The 18,562-nt window shown below is 43.7% G+C and overlaps 1 protein-coding gene across 1 annotated transcript in view; it reads right to left on the reverse strand.

The window, feature by feature from the left end:
• LAMA3 (laminin subunit alpha 3) overlaps window positions 1–18,562 on the reverse strand; it is a 197,451-nt gene that overhangs the window by 87,756 nt on the left and 91,133 nt on the right. Inside the window, exons 21-29 of the mRNA XM_031439059.2 lie at window positions 18,014–18,156; window positions 15,243–15,340; window positions 14,587–14,740; window positions 9,930–10,090; window positions 6,916–7,024; window positions 4,946–5,043; window positions 3,932–4,076; window positions 1,731–1,857; window positions 1,511–1,650 (exon numbers count right to left, since the gene is read on the reverse strand). Of these exons, the coding sequence (XP_031294919.2) occupies window positions 1,511–1,650; window positions 1,731–1,857; window positions 3,932–4,076; window positions 4,946–5,043; window positions 6,916–7,024; window positions 9,930–10,090; window positions 14,587–14,740; window positions 15,243–15,340; window positions 18,014–18,156 (1,175 nt within the window). The remainder of the gene's footprint in view (window positions 1–1,510; window positions 1,651–1,730; window positions 1,858–3,931; window positions 4,077–4,945; window positions 5,044–6,915; window positions 7,025–9,929; window positions 10,091–14,586; window positions 14,741–15,242; window positions 15,341–18,013; window positions 18,157–18,562) is intronic.

An 18,562-nucleotide genomic window follows, 5' to 3' on the forward strand; every position in this document is an offset into this window, starting at 1 on the left:
CTGTGGGCATGTCTTTGGATTTCCAACAGCACAGCACAGCACACCTACTGCTCTTTATCAGATAGCCTCTCCACTAAGATCAGCGTTCTTTATTGCTAAGCCCAAGACCAAATGGAAAAGGATTTATGAAAAAAGAATCACAAGAACCACCCTACGCCAGTGTTGAAGGCTCAGGCCACGCTTCCATGTTGGAAGTGACCACAAGTGAGGGTAGACCCCCTGGAGGACCTGCTCAGAGAGGCAGCAGCGTCCGGTGCTGGGTGGGGACAGGAGACGTCACCAGGAAGCCGGGGCCTGTTGGGATGGCCAGGGCCCTATCTGATTCATGTGATCCAGGATGACCCTGGATCCCCAGAGGTTGTATCTGTATTTTTAAAGGTGAGCAAACCAGAATAGCAGGACCAACGGGGAAACTCACACATTGATTTGCCCCTGAAACTGACATCCTGTCAGACACTCTCTCATCAATAATTGTAGCCCCAGTCTTTGAAAATCCTGCTTGGCTCTCTGTATCTGTATACATCAGACTGTGCCAGTAACAAACGCTGTGGGAAACTTCAAACATCTTTGTCAACTACTCACCAACTCACAGCTTACAACATCTACTGCTCTCATGTTATTCAGTAAACATTTGCCAAGCACCTGTGCCAGACTGTGTTCCAGGCACAGGGGACACAAAAGGAATGAAGTCAGGCCCTTGTCCCTAGAAAGATGACATCCTCAGAGTGTGAGGAGGCTTGAGCAGGAACTGGACGGCCACAGAGCAGAGCCTGGGCAGTGCTTCCTGACTCTCGAAGGCTTCCCAGGCACTGAGTGACCATGGTTCCGTCAACCAAGGTAATGAGCAGGGGAGGGGGTGCCCGGGGCTGTGCAGGTAACAGGCTAAGTCAGAGGGACTTGCAGATCGCTGGCTACTGGAGACCCACAGTGGATGGTCCGCAGGCTCAGGGAAGATTGGAGGTGAGCTCACCAATGTGAGTGTCATTCCCACAGGGGGCAGAACAGGGTCAGCAGGTGCAGATTGATGTTATGCAAAGAGAAGTAATAGAACAAGAGGGCTCCGTGTCGAACTCGAGGGTACGCCAACATACAGGGACAAAGGGGAAGAGAAACCACTGAAGGGGCACTCAGGAAAGTGAGAAAAACCCAGAGAAAGCAGCTAGGGAAGCCAAAATCAGAAAGTTTCCACAACAAAGGAGGGTTCAGAGAGAGAGAGCTGTCAGATGAGGGGGGAGGCGGGGCTGCTGGAGAGAGACACCCACGCTCAGCACAGCTCGGCAGGGGGCGCGTTTCCTTCCTAACCACTTCTCCACTATTCCCACTTCCCTTCACTTTCATTGTCACACACTTTTTTTTTTTTTGTAAAAGGTCGCTGTAAAATTTAAACACTTTTCTATTAACACGACTTCAATTTCTTGGAGGAATTGCTGCCATGAGCCAAAACAGATACACAGAATGGCTGACTAAGGCAACCAGGTGAAGAGCCAGCTGAGGCACAAGCAGAGCGCACCAGCACTAAGGACTTTCCTTCTGGAAGCCTCACAGTCACGGCCACCTCAGGCTCCGAGACGTCAAACTCAGCCTGATCTCCTGTGATCACTTGGTCCCGGCAGCCAAGTACGTGGGGGCAGAAAGCAGCGTGAAAGACACCTGGGGGTGGGAAGAGTGTTCCTGTCACAACCCTGCCGGGACAGGTGAGCCCCGCAGCCGGCCTGCTCCCCGCAGCTCACCTGGCCGCAGCCGCCCCCCGTCCACAGACACCTGTGCCAGGAACGTTGGGTGCGTTGGTTGATAAAAGTGGATGACAATGACATACCGGCCCGGATGTGGTACGGGCTCTCTCAGGGTCACTTGGTTCTATGTGTAAAAAAGAGGAGGAAAAAAAAACCCTCATCATGCAGAGCTATGAATAATTAGAATCACAGGATATTTATTTTATTTCATTTCTTTTTTATTGAGGTATAGTTTATGTACAATGTTATATTAGTTTCAGGTGTACAACATTGTGATTCAGTATTTTTTATAGATGCCACCCCATTTAAAGTTATTACAAGATGACAGCTACATTCCGTGTGCTCTACAATATATCCTTGTTGTGTCCCTATTTTATATATAATAGTTTGCATCACTTAAGCCCCTCCCCCTACCTTGCCCCTCCTCCCTTCCCTCTCCCCACTGGTAACCACCAGTTTGTTTTCTATCTCTGTGAGTCTGCTTCTATTTTGTTATATACATTTGTTTGTCTTATTTTTTAGACCCCATATTTAAGTGATAACATAGAGTATTTGTCTTTCTCTGTCTAATTTCACTAAGCATAATACTCTCTAGGTCCAACCTTTGCAAACGGCCGAATTTCACAGAATCACAGGATATTTCGAGGTTAAAAACCAAAACAACCTAGGTGTTTACCCAACTAAAGTGAAAACCCCTGTTCACACAAAACCTTCCCTTGAACGTTTGTCGCAGCTTTATCTGCAATCACAAACAGAGGGAACAAACCAAGTGGCCCTCTGCGCAGAATGGACAAACCAGCTGTGGCACAACCATACACAAGGTTGGAGGGAGTGTCACGGGGTACGATCACTTTGGAAAACTGCATGGTAGTCTGACCGAAGTCGAACATCTAACTGAGCGACTGCTTTCCCAGGTAATAGCAACAGAAGGGCACACTATGCCTGCAAAAGGCCGTACAAGAACGCTCCTTGTATCCAAGCACTGCTTGTAACAACAGCCTAACAAAGAGTCGGACTCCGTTTTTTGTTTGACAGTTTTCAAGCTCCATCACTCACCTTTTGTCTTTGTCCCACACCAGGAAAAGCTGATACGAAAGCCCAGGTGTTCATGCCTTGGCACAGGCGGGAAGTTCAAACCACACAAATTCTAGCCCATGGGAGAGGCAGCCTCACCTGGACCGCTCCCACCCACCCCAATTCTTGCCTACCCACAGTGAAAACCAGTCATCTCCCAACCCTTGCTCAGGCTTGTGTGTGAGCCCTGCTCTCCCCAGAAAGCCTCACCATGTGAGTAATGAGTCTTCAAACTCTCAAAAAACAAAAAACTACAAGAATAACAACAATAAAAGATTATCTTTCAGATGAGAGCTGTACCTTGGAGGGTGAGTAACTTACTAAAGGTCATACACCAATTTGATAGCAAAACCAGGACAAGAAGTCTATTGTCATGATTTCAACTCATTTCCCCCTACTATTCTAGGCTGCCTTCCCCATATGGGATCTTATTAAATTTTCTCCCCCGGAGCCTGTTCATTTCCTATCTCAATGCAATGTGAACTGACATGAGCCATCGCTAGGATGAAAAGGACACACTGTCATTAGAACAAACATTAAGTTCTGCCATTTTGCAGTTTACAGTGACAAAGGCGCATTCCTTTCCTATACTTCATCTCTGTGCTCTAGATGATTAATTGGCATGTGTTTTTAGGGAATTTCCTGCCTTCAGGTTGGGGTTGCAGAAAAAAAAAGTGTTAGAACACTTTCTAAAAGTGCTTATATTCTAATTTGGGAATATAATGAATAAACTCAAGAATGTTCAATTGCAGTAGTCCATGAAAATATGAGCTGTCCTAAGATGGGCCATGAAAAACTGCCAAACGACTGTGTGGACAGTGATACAGGAGGGAAAGAGAGTGTCAGGATGGGATGGCCACAGACAGGATTAACTGGATGCCTCATGCCTGTGCAGAGATGCTCAAATGTGGGCATCCAAGACCCTGGAAGGTTTGTTAAAACCCAGATTCCTGGGCCCTACCTCCAGGGTGTCTGATTCAATAGAATTCTCTGATTCAGTGTCCTGGGGTGGGGCTGGCAGATTTGCACTTCTAACAAGTTCCCAGGGGATGAGGACACTGCTGGCTGGGGCCACACTTTGAGAACCACTGGTTTAGGAGCAACATACTCAGGCGGAGTCCTACCTGCGGTGCCTTCAAGGTAACTCCAGTAACAGCTCCTGCAGAAGGTGAAGGATCCTGGGACAGGTGAGGGGAAGACCTGCCAGCTGGGACATCCAAAATTAATGCTGTTGGAGGAGTTTCGGGGACCAGGGAGACGCAAGTGGCACTGAAAAATAAAATACTGAAAAATAACCCAAACCAGAAAGAACTGTCCATTGGGGAAGATGCAGATTCTAAGCATCCGAAGGGTCCAGTCTTGAGAGACCCACAGGCCTGTGGAGACCTCTGTACCGAGACACTCAGTGCACAGCCTGGCCAAGTGTACCCAGCTGCCTGCTTAATACAGCGACCTAAGGCAGAAAACAAAAGTCTTAATTTTGAAGGAAAGTAAGCTAGACAGAAGCTTATGGAAACTTCCCTCTCTAGGACTAAAATTCATTGTTGAATGAGATCAATGCAATGAAACTGTTATTCACCTCTAAACATCACTGCTGGCATAAAACTATATAAAAACAGAACAAAAACACGTCACTTCTTTTAGGCACAGCCAGGTTTCATCATCTTGGTGGTTTCAACCATATGCATGAGATTTCATGACTGTGCCCATAAATTGTTTTTGAATCTCCGTTGAAACACCCTTCCCCAAATCGCAATAACCACTGGTTAGCTAACATAGTTGTGAGATGGGTCATTATTTCTTTCATGGTTTTTTAAATGAAGAGTCTCAGACAGAGATTAAAGGACTGGAACAAAGTGAGACTCTGCGAGGGCGCAGAACAGAACTCAGAGTAACTGCCCCAGAGGGAGAGGCTCAAACATTTCACCCAGTTGCTACTGTGTCAGCATCCTGATATTACGGAATTCTGGAAAGATTGCTGGAATAAATGATGTGCTGCTTTTTTTTTTTTTAATCTATCACCAGCCTTTAGTACCTTGGCCTGTGATCACTTCTGAAGTTAAGCATAAAGCTGTGGCCTTCAAAGCATTACAGGATCACTCAGCACAAACACAGGACAAAGGAAGGAAACACTTTACCTTTGATTAACAAATCGCCCGTAACTGGCAGTGCATTTGACCTGAGGTCTCAAGTATTCCGTTGAGAATTCTTCAGTGGGTATGATACAGATTTGATGCTGTTGAGCAAATACAATACAAGAAGGTACATCCCAGTTATCAGCAAAGCCAAGGTTACGGACAAACATGCTCTTTTAAAAAAAAAAAAAAAAAGCTGTTAAGAATTCCTCCAGAGAAATTTTAAGTTTTATTTTAAAGCTGTAAAAATCACAGGATGGCACTCCATGGCCTCATTACATGCAACAAATCCTTTTTACTGTTGTCCAGGATCGCTGACTAACTTGCTCTCAGAATAACTATGTAAATAAACAAAATCATGTAAAAGTGCAAGCACAACTCTTTGTCAGCGACTTTTGGGCCTGTGTTTTCCCTTCTGCCCTGGGCCCACGCTGGTTCTTCAGACCCGTTGGCAGGGGGAGAGAGATGTGGCGGGCAGCCAGGGAGCCTGCTGTTCAGAGAGGGGGCAGTTCCTGCTACAAACAATCCTTCTCAGCAGAAGATGACTCGTGTCTCAGGCCCACTGGGACTCTGACCCCAGAGCTAGTTTTTGAGTCAGACAAGAAACTTGGTCATTAACTTAATACATTTCCTTTTGAATCAAAACTATTACTAACTTGATCACAAAGCTATTCAGTAACAACAAAATTTCCATTGAATACTTGCTACATGCCCAGTGCTGAGACTGGGGGATCCTATAAGGCCAAGATGGATAGTACTTCTGTCTTCTTGGAGCTTATATTCTAGTCAGCTTAGACCCTGAATGACATCTGTTTCATAAAGGGCAAATGTAGGGGGAGGCTACAGCTCAAGTGGTAGAGCACATGCTTAGCATGCACAGGGTCCCTGGTTCAATCCCCAGTACCTCTTCTAAAAGTGAATAAATAAACCTAGTTACCTTCCCCCTCAAAAAAAAAGGCAAATGTATTCTTGAAAGATGAACGTTCAGCCCCATTTTAATTTTCAAAGATGAAGAAGTTAAGCTTCATTTGAATCGTGATGTTTAAAAAGAGAGCCATCAATTTAAAAAGTCTTAAATTATTATATAGTTTATACAATAATTTTAAAAAAACTGAATTCCAGGTAGTTCTTAGGAGAAAGCTTGACATTTTAAATACTGTCAAGCACAAACATTTAAAACAGATTAGAACAGGCTGGCCCAGCATTTCCTGGGGTGTAAGACATGCTTAACATTAGCAGTAACAGGAAGTTGCTTCATACTTAATCTTCTGTTCCTTGAGATACTTACTATAAATCTGACCACCCGTTCTAGCCCAAATCCCACTGCCTCTGTTTATCACAATTCTCACTACTTAGGTTATGATATTAAAAAGGTATTTTTAATCTGCCAAAGCTGGCATTTTAACTCTTAATAGTATGTGTGTGTGTGTGTGTGTGTGTGTGTGTATGTGTGTATATATATATATATATATATATATGTATCTAATTAACTGAAAACACTCTTCTTGAAATACAGTAACAATGATCTGGGGGAAAAAAAAACAGGTGATTACAACCTTGTAAGTTCTGAAGGAATCTGCCAAGAAGCTATAGACATAATAAAATAGTAAAGTGGGAAAGAAAATAAGTAGTAACTAATGGCATTTCTGTACACCAGCAATAATAATAAACTAGGAAATATAACGACAAAAGATATTTCATTCATAATATTAACAACAAATTAATGAAATGGGTTTGTGAAATGAGTTCAAGTTTGATGAGTAAACTTTATGGGTTCCTGTAGAAAAGTCTCAAACAAATGAAGAGGCATGACAGATTTCTGAATGGGAAATAGACTCCATAACACTGGCAGTTCTCCGCAGGTTAATTTTATAGATGTAAGGCAGCCCCAGACAAAGTTTTAATAAGCGTTAAAACATATCTATGGGTTATCAATAAAGTTCTAAAATTTAGCGGTCAAAGCAGAAGCGTACCAGAAGGAATCGGGCCATCCGCGCTTTGAGCTGCACGTCTGCGTCTGCCAGCAGCTCGTACACAGCGAGGCGCCCCCTGCCGTCGGTCACGGCGCTCCGGCAGAGGATGCTGCAAGGGGAAAAGGGTTTCTTAGCCTCACTCCCTGGTCTCCCTCACTTTGTGCCCAGCGGGGTGGCTGATGGCACTTCAGTTTCCCCTGGTTTATCACAGGGTCGCCAACATGAATTTCTCTACAGGTGGCGTTTAGGAGAGATGCAGCTCATGAATAGTGTGGGGAAAAGAACTTTCCCACTGTGGTCTGAGCTGCCCCTCTCAGGCTAACGCCTTGCTCACCTTCTCCACCCGGCTTTATGGAATTCTTGGTTTAGTCGTGGGGAGAAAGAGCCCTAGGGTCAGTGTATCCCATCTCCAAGACAGCCTTCTTGGAAATTTATCAACATTGTTGGTACCACTGGAGAATAAAGTGGCCCACTGGCTTCACAACGAACACCTCACGCGGCGTCAGTAACTGGGCTGAGGAACCTTGAGTCTGCCTTTGGAAGCTGGGTCTGTTCCTCCCCATGCTTCCTTCCACATTCTACCAGCGGTGCTCCTTCCCTCCATCCCATCAGATGCCATGTGGAGCTCAGGAGCATTTAAAAGGTCACAGTTCTGAACCAAAGAATACAGCTTTGTGGTAAAACCTATAAAAGGGAGTATTTTGGGGGGAATGTTTCTGACTTCATCCTCGATAGCAACTTTTCTGTCTGTAAATATAATTTGAAACTATAGACAAAAAGAAAATGACCATCTCCGGGAAATGTTTGAAATGATTAACACAATGACTTTGGGTGAGAATTAAAATGGGATATAGTTTGTGGCATGTACTACAAACTCAATAAACAGTCATTCTCTTTGCCCTTTTGCACATGTGTGTGGATCACATAGGAGTGTCAATTAAAATGCATTTCTTTTGGATTCAAGTGTAACTCTGGGAGTTAAATATATTAAGTGACTCCCTTAGATTCAGTTTTATCCTTATCCTCTATTCAACTTTTACTAAGAACAGACTAAGTAACAACCATATTGACTGAACCGTTAATGATCACCTTTCTTACAGAGGGCAGCTCAGATTTATTACAGCACTGCTTTGAAAAGTGGTGTTCCTCCGAGAACCACGACTTTTCTGTTGGGATTTTTTTTTTTTTTTAATAACATAGTTAGGCCTCATTTGAGAAATGCTGGGAAAGGTTCAAACCTCAGCAGGAGAAGCTGCAATGTTGAAAGGGTCTGTCATTTGAAATAGGCTTTTATGGGTCAAATATTTTCCAATTGCACCATACTTTTGGACCCCAGTACTTGTAGCCTGGTCATTTTCACTTATCCACATGACATGCAAAGTAGAGAAAAAGGAAATATTTTAGACAAGTAAAAAGATACCATGGGACTTTCCTGGGAGAGGTTAAATACAATAAAAGTGATTCCTAGTCTAATGTAATACTGCTTGGAAATCTAATGATGGAGAACTCTGGTGTCACCACATCCAGAGCTAAAATGATCTGCAGAATATCATGCACTTCTCGCCCCCAAACAGCATGCAGACAAAGGTCCTGAACCAACGCCTATGGCACATGAAATCCTGCAAGGGTGTCCTTTCTCTCAGTTCTGAGATCACTCCTCTGTTTGGCACAGATAGTCTCAGTCTCTCCTGAGAGTCATGAAGGTCATTAGGAATGTTCCCTCCTTCCACTTAGCCATCTGCACTTTGTATCCTGTGGAGCAGGGATTGAGCCTTGATCTGGAAGGCGGAAGGGGTCAGAGACTGAACTGGGGGGTGGGCTTGGGTGGATGGGGTATAGAGAAGCCCTGCCCTAGGCTCGGTGGCCAGCAGTCCCCAGGACTCAGGTGGTGAGGTGACCCACCCATCTGGGAGTGTACGTCCCCGTGGTTGCTGATGTCACCTAGAGATGACACAATATTCTGGGGAACTTTTGGGGGCCATCCAGTGCTCCTATAAAAATGCAAATATAATCACATTTTTTTTTAAATCAACACTGCAGAGTAAAGGGAAGTTTCAATTTTTTTTTTTAAGATTTTGAAAAGATGCTTTCACAGTTTATTTTTTAGGGTTGCCAAGAGCATGATGTTAATTTAATAACCATTTCATCGAGTCTCATAAAATTTTCCATTCTAACCTACCCAAAGTTACTCTTTTCATAAGTTCTTTCATTTGCAAAACTGGGAAAATGTCCAACCACCTCAGGTCATCTTAGATTTGACAAAAAGCAACATAAATGTGATGGTTACAAAATGTTCAAGGCCTTAGCGAAGAACTGGGAAAGTTCACTGTAGTTCCCCATCTGCTCTCTCAAGAGACTCTGCCTCCAGTGCCATTTATTCTACAATCACCTCATGTGGAAACAGCCCTGGCATTAATTCTTTAATTACAGCATCCTCTGAACATTTGCATACATATTAAAATATTATGCAAAGAAAACAATTTTTAATAAATCCTTGTCAGAGCTCTTGGAAGAGATGAACTTCATCAGGGTGAATGTGAGATTCCTTTGTCAAACTATTTTTCACCTTGCGATCACCAAGCATTAGTTATCCCCGGTTCTGAAGGGCATGTGGTGACAGCAAGTGTAATAGCGAACAGTCTCTTTCCCTGCACCAGGCCCCCATGTACCCAACACAGTGTTTAAGGTGAGAGCAGTGGGTTCATGGCACCACGTGGGGGTGACTGAGAACAAAATAAAAAGGTTGTGCTTTATGTGAATCTGAGCCAAAATGGTAAGTAGAACCTACAGCCTTTCAAGAAAATGCAACATTTTCAAGACGCTGCCTACGGAGAAGCCTTCCAGTACCCACGCTGTGGGTGAGGCTCGGTCACGCAACTAGTTACCTGCTGGTTTTCAAGCTCAACCTCAGAAATGAAACAACTTTCCAAGTCAGATGAAAACCAAAGCTCCCAAAGTTGACCTCCTTCCTGACCACCCAGCTACAGAGGAACCCACGGGGCAGGATGGGTTACCTGTACTTGCAGCTGTAGACGTTCACCTGGCCTGCCAGGACCGCCCCAGGGCTCCGCATGAGCACATCAGCCTCAGACGGCTGGTCTACTTCCGTGGAATACTCCACCACGACCATGTAGTGGCCGACCTGCGGGACCCGCAGCCGCAGGCGCAGCTCCACCTGTCAGAGAGCCCGAGCAGACGGACGTGAGATGCGCTGGGCATGTTTACACAGGCAACGGTGAAAATGGGGCTGAGTGACACCTGGGAGGAATTTTATAAGTCATCACAGTAAGAAATGTGGTCCTGTAGGTAGGGATGCCGGAGAAAATACATAATGATTGTTTAACTGCAATTTACATTTAATGAGGCAGCCGGTATTTTTATTGCCTAAATCTGGTCACCTGCTTATAGAGCCTTCTACTCCTACCCGTATATTTGCCTTGTTTCTTAAGGCCAGAGATACTCCAAATCTTGAAGAAGGAATTACCAACAGGGGGCCAAAGGGAATGGAAGTAAGCCTTGATGCTCCTTAACTGTTCTTTGATTGAAAAAGAAACTTTGAGTTGTATGAATGCAAACAATGTAAAGTGATACACACACCCAACTCCTGGGATGGTGACTAGTAATAGCCTGGTTTTCCTATTTACAAATCATTTCCTATGTCTGAAAATGCACACGTGTGTACTTTTCTGTCTCTCATTTTTAAGAAAACCTGTGCCCGTAGCAGGCCATCACGGACACTTCCGTACCATGGCAGCAGGACTGGACAGCTGTCACGGGTCACATGCAGGCTGCAGAGCCGAAAATATTTCCTGGCTGAGCCTTTATAGAAAAAGCACGCTCACCCCTGACCTTGCCTATCGGTTAGGAGCTTGGAGTCTGGACTCGCAGTGCCCCAGGCTATGCGACCTTGAGCAAGTTACTTAACACTTGTATGTCTCGGCGTCCTCCTGTGTGAAAATGAGGATAACAACAGTACCCACCGCCCGGATTATGAGGATTCAGTGAGTCAACGTGTGAGGCGCTCTCATGCCAGTGCCTGGCACGTCGTAAGCCCTGTACCAACAGTGATGATTTTATAACTGTGGTTATTGCTTTTGGCCGTGACTTTTTTTTTTTTAACTCGGTAGTATTTAGTGTGTCTATAGCAGTACATATAGAAATATTTCATTTTTCTGATGGCTGCCTATCATTCCATAGTATGAATGTAAAATCATTTATTTCACCACCTGTTGATGGACACTTAGGTTGTCTCTGATTTTTCCTGAAACATACAAGGCTACACGATCATCTACCTGTATGGTTCTGTCAGTGTCTGTATCTATCTTTGTATCCTTATGTGAGTATTTCTATAAGATTCCTAGAAGTGGAACTCGAACTGCTAGATCGAAGTGTGCTGAGCCAATGTTAGAACTCCATTCCTTAGCAGTGTAACCCACTTCAGCCTGTGAGCTCAGGCCCAGCCAAGCTTCACCACACTTAATTAACATCCTCCTGCCCCGTGCCTTCAGGAAATCCACTTCTACTGTTTCTCCTGCACAGCTCTGAATCCCACAGCTGCTATTTTCCACAGTGATTTTTCTATCTCAAAGTCTGGGGGAAAGGGTAAAAATAAAATTTCTAGACAAGCTGGAGGTGGGTTTACAATGGGTTCATAAGCATTCCATGTTGAGTACAAGAAGAGAAGAGAATTACTGAACAACTTTAGACTTTGTTGGAAAAATTTATACTTAAGAATGTTAAGGGTAATTTCTAAAAGACCAGAAAGCAATCTATGCTTACTGAACAAGCAGGGAGATAGAGAAAACTATCTCAATCAAACAGAAATCGGGAAACGATTTTTTTAAAGGTAAATAAAAAAGTGAGTAAACAAAATAAATAAGATGGCAAAAATAAGTCCAAATATCTCAGAAATGAATGGATATAAATGCTAGTAAATAATAGTAATAATCTAATCAGTAATTAGATTATTAATATTGAATACAATAATACTTAGAAATATAACTATATTTAATGTTAATATAGTAATAAATAAATAAAAAATCATCAGTAATCAGTAATAAATATAAATATAAATATAAAATAATATATAATATAACATACAAATATAAAATAAATAAAATAATAAATACAAAAATAAATATAAATAGATTAAAGTCACATAGGGAGCAGAGATAATTAGATTGAAATATTAAAAATCTAACTATGTACTAATTTACAAGAGACAGAGGCTTGCCTGGTGCCCAGCAGGAGTGTTCTGACTTAAAGAGATGAACTGTCCAGATCTCCTTCTCACAGAGAATAAAGGACACTCAGAGGGCAGTGAGTGATGGGGCTGGGAGGCAAAAACAGAATGGGACCAGAGCAGCCTCCATGGCAGGAGCTACAGGTAAGCAAAGGAGGCCACTCTGCAGAAGGAGAGGGGAACAGACAGACACACGGAGAGGCGGGAGGCCTCGTGGGGAGAGCCACGTGGCTCTGTCCTCACAGGTTCCTGGGAGACCTGCGTGCACTCAGTTCCCGCCCTCGGAACCCTGCCAGGCCTGTCTGTCTCCTAGGACAAAGCACTCCTTCACATGAGCTAGATCTAGAGGGCTGCTCTTCCTTTCAGCCCAGAGGCTGACTAGAACATGTAATAGCAGTATGGTTAAGTACAGTTACCAGTTCCTGAGCATCGTGGGGCACAGGGCACCCCAACAAGAGCCCCATGTGGATTATTCCATTGACTAGTTCCGTTATGTAGGTACTATTCTCATCTCCATTGTGTAAACCAGTAGATTCGGGCCCAGGGAGACTCTTCACAGCTAGTTAGTGGTGACCCAGGACGTGACCCAGGCAGTTTCACTCCAGAACCATCCCCTAAACCAGAGACTACCCGTGGTTTCCAAAAGGAAGGAAGGATGACTCAGCGTTGGTCTGGGTGGCTTATGAGGACCAAAAGTTAGACATTATAATGAACCATGTTTTGGTTTAATATAAAAAAGGGCTTTCTAATAATTATAGTTTACTTAAAAATGGAATAGTCTATCTCTAGAAGAAGCGAGTCCCCCATCAATTCAACAGAGACTAAATGAATAAATATCTGACAAGGATAATGTAGAAAGGATTCTTTCACAGGAAGGGAAATCAGATGATTCCTAAGACCTCTTCTAACACCATTAGTCTCTGGATTTCATCACAGTGATCTATTAATGCTGTGCAGTAGAGCTTTCCATGATGGCAAAAATACTCTGTGATCTGCACTGTCCAGCAGAGGGGCCACCAGACATGCATGATTACTGAGCACTTGAGATGTGGCTGGTGCTACTGAGAAACTGAGTTTTTCGCTCGACTTAAGCTTAATTAATTTAAATTTTTATAGCCACCTGAGGCTAGTGGCTACTTTATTAGAGAGCAGAAGTCTGTAAGCATCCAGATAAAACAGTAAGAAGGACTGTAAAATAAAACTGGACAGCCTGGGGCTTAGTTTTATGCATCACGTAGATAGAATAGCTCAGGACTGTGGCTCTGGGCTAAGGCAGAGGCAGGGACACCTCCTGCTGAATCACCAGCATCACTTCCTGGAGATGAGCCTTTCTCAACGGTACCTCCCTGCTGCGTGGGGGACACACACACATGCACGTGTATGTTGTATATACGTGTATGCACATATATGCATCTGTTTAAACACACACACAGCATGCGTTGGGAGAGCTACGTGGACTGAATACTAGAATGGTGAGAAAGAAAGACCATAATGTTTTTCTTTATGTATGTCTACACTGTTTTACTTCTTAAAACAAGTGTACATCTTCTATAAAATAAAAACGCAAATAAAGTAAAATGAAATGAAGACTCAACTTAAGAAATAGCGTGAAAATCCTATAACTGCTACCTTGAAAATATCCGAAATGTAGGTTAAAAATGGGACACATCTAAATGGTCAGTGAGAATGAACACCCTGTATATTTTCCTTCCACAGATTTAATCCCCTCAATGAACATTTTCCTCAAGGGAACAAAACAGAGACCACTGTAGAGAGCAAGGAATGGAGACACTGCGGAGGAAGTGGTTTTGTTCTCAGTGTCTGTGGGGAGGTGTTACACTGTGTCCTCTAATGCTGATACATAGCACTTCTAACTCAAATCTTAAGACAGTTTAGTTTTAAGGTGTTTTGAGGTTCATAGAGCTCCTGGAACAAAAGTAATGCCGAGACCTGCAGTAACCTGTCCGCTGAGCCATGAGGGAGGTGCCATTGGGTGGAGTGGTTCCAGATTCTGAGCTCAAGGAATTCAGCTGCTACAAATTGCCCAGCCTGAGGGGATGAACAGTCAGTGAGCGTTGTATCCTTTTAGGGTAAGCTTTAACTCCTGGAGGCCTTTCAGAGACATCTTGCCCTGAATCAGGCAGAAGAGGATGCCCCCTTATAAGTCCAGAGCAACAAAAGGAAAGGATTCTGTGCCCGCCCATGTTCCCCGCCATGTCTAGAACGTGCTGGGAGACTAGCCTCACCACCGTTCAGTGTGGTGGACCGCCCAGCCCCGACTCCAATCACAGAACTCAGCACACCTCTGACACCGCTGAGGACATCTTCCAGGTTCCCCTGAATGTGAGAAGCAACTGTGGCCAAGGGTTTTTAGAAGACAAGACAGGGAGGCAGTAACAGCTTTGACAGTAAAGAAAAGGCTGCCCCACCTCTCTCCCACTGAGGTCCGCCATGACTGGGTGTGCGGGGCTGGGCCGCCTCACTGCCAAGGCTCTTGGCTCCCCATCAAGCAGGAAGTGTCTGGCCTCACAAGCCAGGGCACAGGGGAATCGGGTCACTGGCAAATGCTGGTAAAGCAAGCAACTTCAACAACAACAACAACAGAATACAACAGTTACAACTGAGAACATAACACAGAGCGTCAAAGGGCGTCCCCGAGGCTCTTCTCCACTCCATTCTTTCACTCATTCACTCATCATTCTTCCGCAAACTCTTACAACATGCCTATTAGAGGAATCGGGAGATAAATTTTCATCTGCATGGGGAACGGACTAAGGTCCACCAAACCAGATTCCATTTTAAGCTCTTCCCCTCACCGGATGCACAGCCTTGAGGGTATCACTTGGGCGTGCATGGCCACTTCCATACGCAAGAGGGGGAGAGTCACTCCTAAGCCCCAGCTACGGTGTGCAAAGCACTTTGTGAATCTTACATTAAAGGCAGTCACCGCTGCAGAGGAAAAGCACAGGTAAGTGATTAACCAGAGCCTCCTGCTGCAGTTGTGACCCTGAGGCCTCCTGAGAATCCTTGCGCCCAAGCTCCCGAGGTAGAGGACCCCGGTCGTGCACCTGCTGCCCATACTAACTTCTCCCGGGGAGGGCCTGTGTCGGCACACGGCTCCGTGACGGGCAGCCTCAGCGAGGGGGCCTCATAGTAGTCCCGGGGGAGCAGCACCAGGTAGTCCTAGGAAATAAAGACCAAGAGGATGGTTATGCATTATGAGGGTGGCCCTGCGTTAGCAATAAAATAGCTAAAGAGACAAAGCTAGGTTACAATAGCCAGGTGAAGCTCTCTAGTTCAACTCTCCACATCGACTGCTTTGTTCGGGTCCCAGACTCACCGGATCGCACAAAGCAACCCATTGCTTGATGCACTGAGGACAAGCGCCTCAGGCGAACATTTTTATTTTCAAATCGCAGGGGGAAATTTACCAGCTCTTCTGGGTTGTTTCTACGTTCAAAGATAAAGACAACAACAAACTGTCAGTTGATAGAACATTCCTTTGACAGACTGGATGCCTGCATCCCTGTGGAACTCTGAGTTGCAGATCATGTATTATGGCTTTTTATTCCCACACCAGAGCCATGCTCGCCTGGCTTCGTCTAAAAAGTGACGTTTTGCCATCCTGGTGAATCATAGAGTGAGACTGGCCTTCTGCCCATTGTCGTAGGACAGGAGAGAAACAACATGTTCCACAGAGGCTGCCAAGTGGAGTCCACAGTGTAAATCCAGAGAAGCACCTCTTCAGGAAAGAGCAGAGTCCGAGCTTCTGAGATGATCCCCAGCACTCCTGGCATCGCCACCCACCCGCCGAGGGAAGGGGGAGGGAACATGCGCTGCACCAGAGAGAGACACAGACACAGACCACGAGGCTTCTTCTCTCTTCCCAGCCCTCAGTTTCTCTATCACAGAGAAGAGGAGAAAGGTTTTAGAGGGGAAAAGCAGGGGCTCAGTGGCCTTACGACCTGAGTGGGTTTGAATTTTAAAATGGTTATCGATCTATTAATAAGCTTCCTTCAGCTGGGACCATATCTCCTCATTACCTCATGGTCCCATAGATCCTAAAACAGTAAAGGTGGATAATAGATGCTCAATAAAATATTTTTAAGTGAAAATGCAATCACAATACGGAAGCATATACGTGAATTATGACACCACTGCAGTGACTAAATGTCATGAAGCATCTTCCACGCCTAGGTAGTAACTTTTATTGTGAACTTCTTTTTTCTTTTTTTTTAATTGTAATATAGTCAGTTTACAATGTTGTGTCAATTTCTGGTGTACAGCATAATGTTTCAGTCTTACATATACATACGTAGATTCCTTTTCATACTCTTTTTCATTATAGGTTACTATAAGATATTGAATAGAGTTCCCTGTGCTCTACAGGGAACTTGTTGTTTATCTACAGAAGAAACTTGTTGTTTATCTATGTTACATACACTAGTTAATATCTGCAAATCTTGAACTTCCAGTTTATCCCTTCCCACCCTCTTCTCCCCTCCCAGTAACCATAAAATTGTTTACTATGTCTGTGAGTCTGCTTCTGTTTTGTAGATGAGTTCATTAGTGTTCTTTTTTTTTTAGATTCCACATATGAGTGATATCATATGGCATTTTTCTTTCTCTTTCTGGCTTACTTCACTTAGAATGATGATCTCCAGGTCCATCCATGTTGCTGCAAATGGCATTATTTCCTTCTTTTTTATGGCTGAGTAGTATTCCATTGTATACATATTCCACAGTTTCTTTACCCAGTCATCTGTTGATGGACATTTAGGTTGTTTCCACGTCTTGGCTATTGTAAATAGTGCTGTTATGAACACTGGGGTGCATGTATCTTTTAGAATTAGAGGTGAACTTTTTCTTTCCATTAGCCCAACTGTATGTCCTATTCCTGGCCTCAATGGAATTTTCCTCTTCCTCATTTCTAACATTTGTGAAACATTCTTAAACTTTTGTAAAGCAACACAGCTTTCTACCAAGAAGTAAAAGAAACATAGGAATGGAATGAACAGCTCAAATCTTCACATTATCTTTATAAGATCCCAGATTTGGAAAAGACCTATATGGGTAAGCATAGTCCATACTGCCTGGTGCAGGCTGGGAACGTGCCTGAGATTTACTCATTTAGCCAATCAAATGGCTTGGGCCAGAAGGAAATGCTTTACATCTTCCACTCTGAGAGCATGAAACCAAGGATTGCCGAAGACTATAAGCAAAAGCAGACATCAAAGAAGAGGATCTGAGACAGCAGATCTCATCCCTGCAAGTCCCCTGGCCTCTCTGGCTCTTCTGCGTGCAAGGATACAGCCCTTCCTTTGACGAAGAGTTCTTTGTCCAAGGCAATCTGTTTGGTGATGCTGTTGCCACGGTCCAGGCAGAAGGAGGCAGGAAGCCTGTCACGGAGAAGCACTGGCTCTTCCTGTGTCTCCCTTCTCTTTCCACCACCAAGAATGTCACTGCTTTTAGAGTCTTCTCTTCCTCTGCCCCTTCTGATTCCCAGAGAGGTTGATTTTTTTTTTTAATGTCCTTCTGATTCATGATAAAAAATTCCATTTCTGAAAGGCTGGAATATATGCTTATGAAGATTTTACATTTATTTTGATAACTTCGACATTATGAGTTAAAAAAAATTTTTTTTTTGGCCTGTGAGAAGCTGGCTGGAAGACTATAAAAGCCATTTTAAGTTGGTTCCTATGTCATTATGTCATGTTTGAGGGCAAAGGTCACCATAGGTTCCTCTGTCCATAAGGGAACGAGCTATGATTTTTCTATCCTATGGTCACATGGGTCACTGTGGAGGGACCACCTCTAAAGGGGGAAGAATCTGCACTCAGAACCATTTCTTCTTACCAGGAGGACTCCCTCTGCCTTAATACAAGCAATCCACGTCCCTGGGACAATTGAAAATGGGTCTGCAAAACCATTTCCGGGGACAGTGACAAAGGCTGGTCCCTTACTCGGCTGAAAGATGATCTCCTTGCTCTGAGCAGCACCTATCAGAAACACAAAGAACTGCTTGAGGCATTTTTCCAGCAGTAAGTGTTCTGACTTTAGATATTCAGCTTTGAACATTCAGTTTACATCTGAAAAAGTTTCTGATCAGATTTACTGATCTTATTTTAAACAACTGCATGAATGCATATGACTATGTATAAAATAGGCTAGAAAGATGTTGATAAGATATTAGTGGCTAAAAGCTAGTATTGTAATCTATTAATTTATTAAATATATCAATACACATAAACTGCTTAGAAAAATTCTTTGCACATAGTAAGTATTCAATATGTTGCATTAGATATTAAGCTATTTTTTTCCTTTTTGTTTATATGCAATTTAAATTTTTAAAAAATTTTTATTGAAGAACAGGCATTCATTTTGAAATAAGAAAAAGTTTTGATT

This window comes from Camelus dromedarius, chromosome 32, assembly GCF_036321535.1.
Source record: "Camelus dromedarius isolate mCamDro1 chromosome 32, mCamDro1.pat, whole genome shotgun sequence".
Lineage (NCBI taxonomy): Eukaryota > Metazoa > Chordata > Mammalia > Artiodactyla > Camelidae > Camelus > Camelus dromedarius.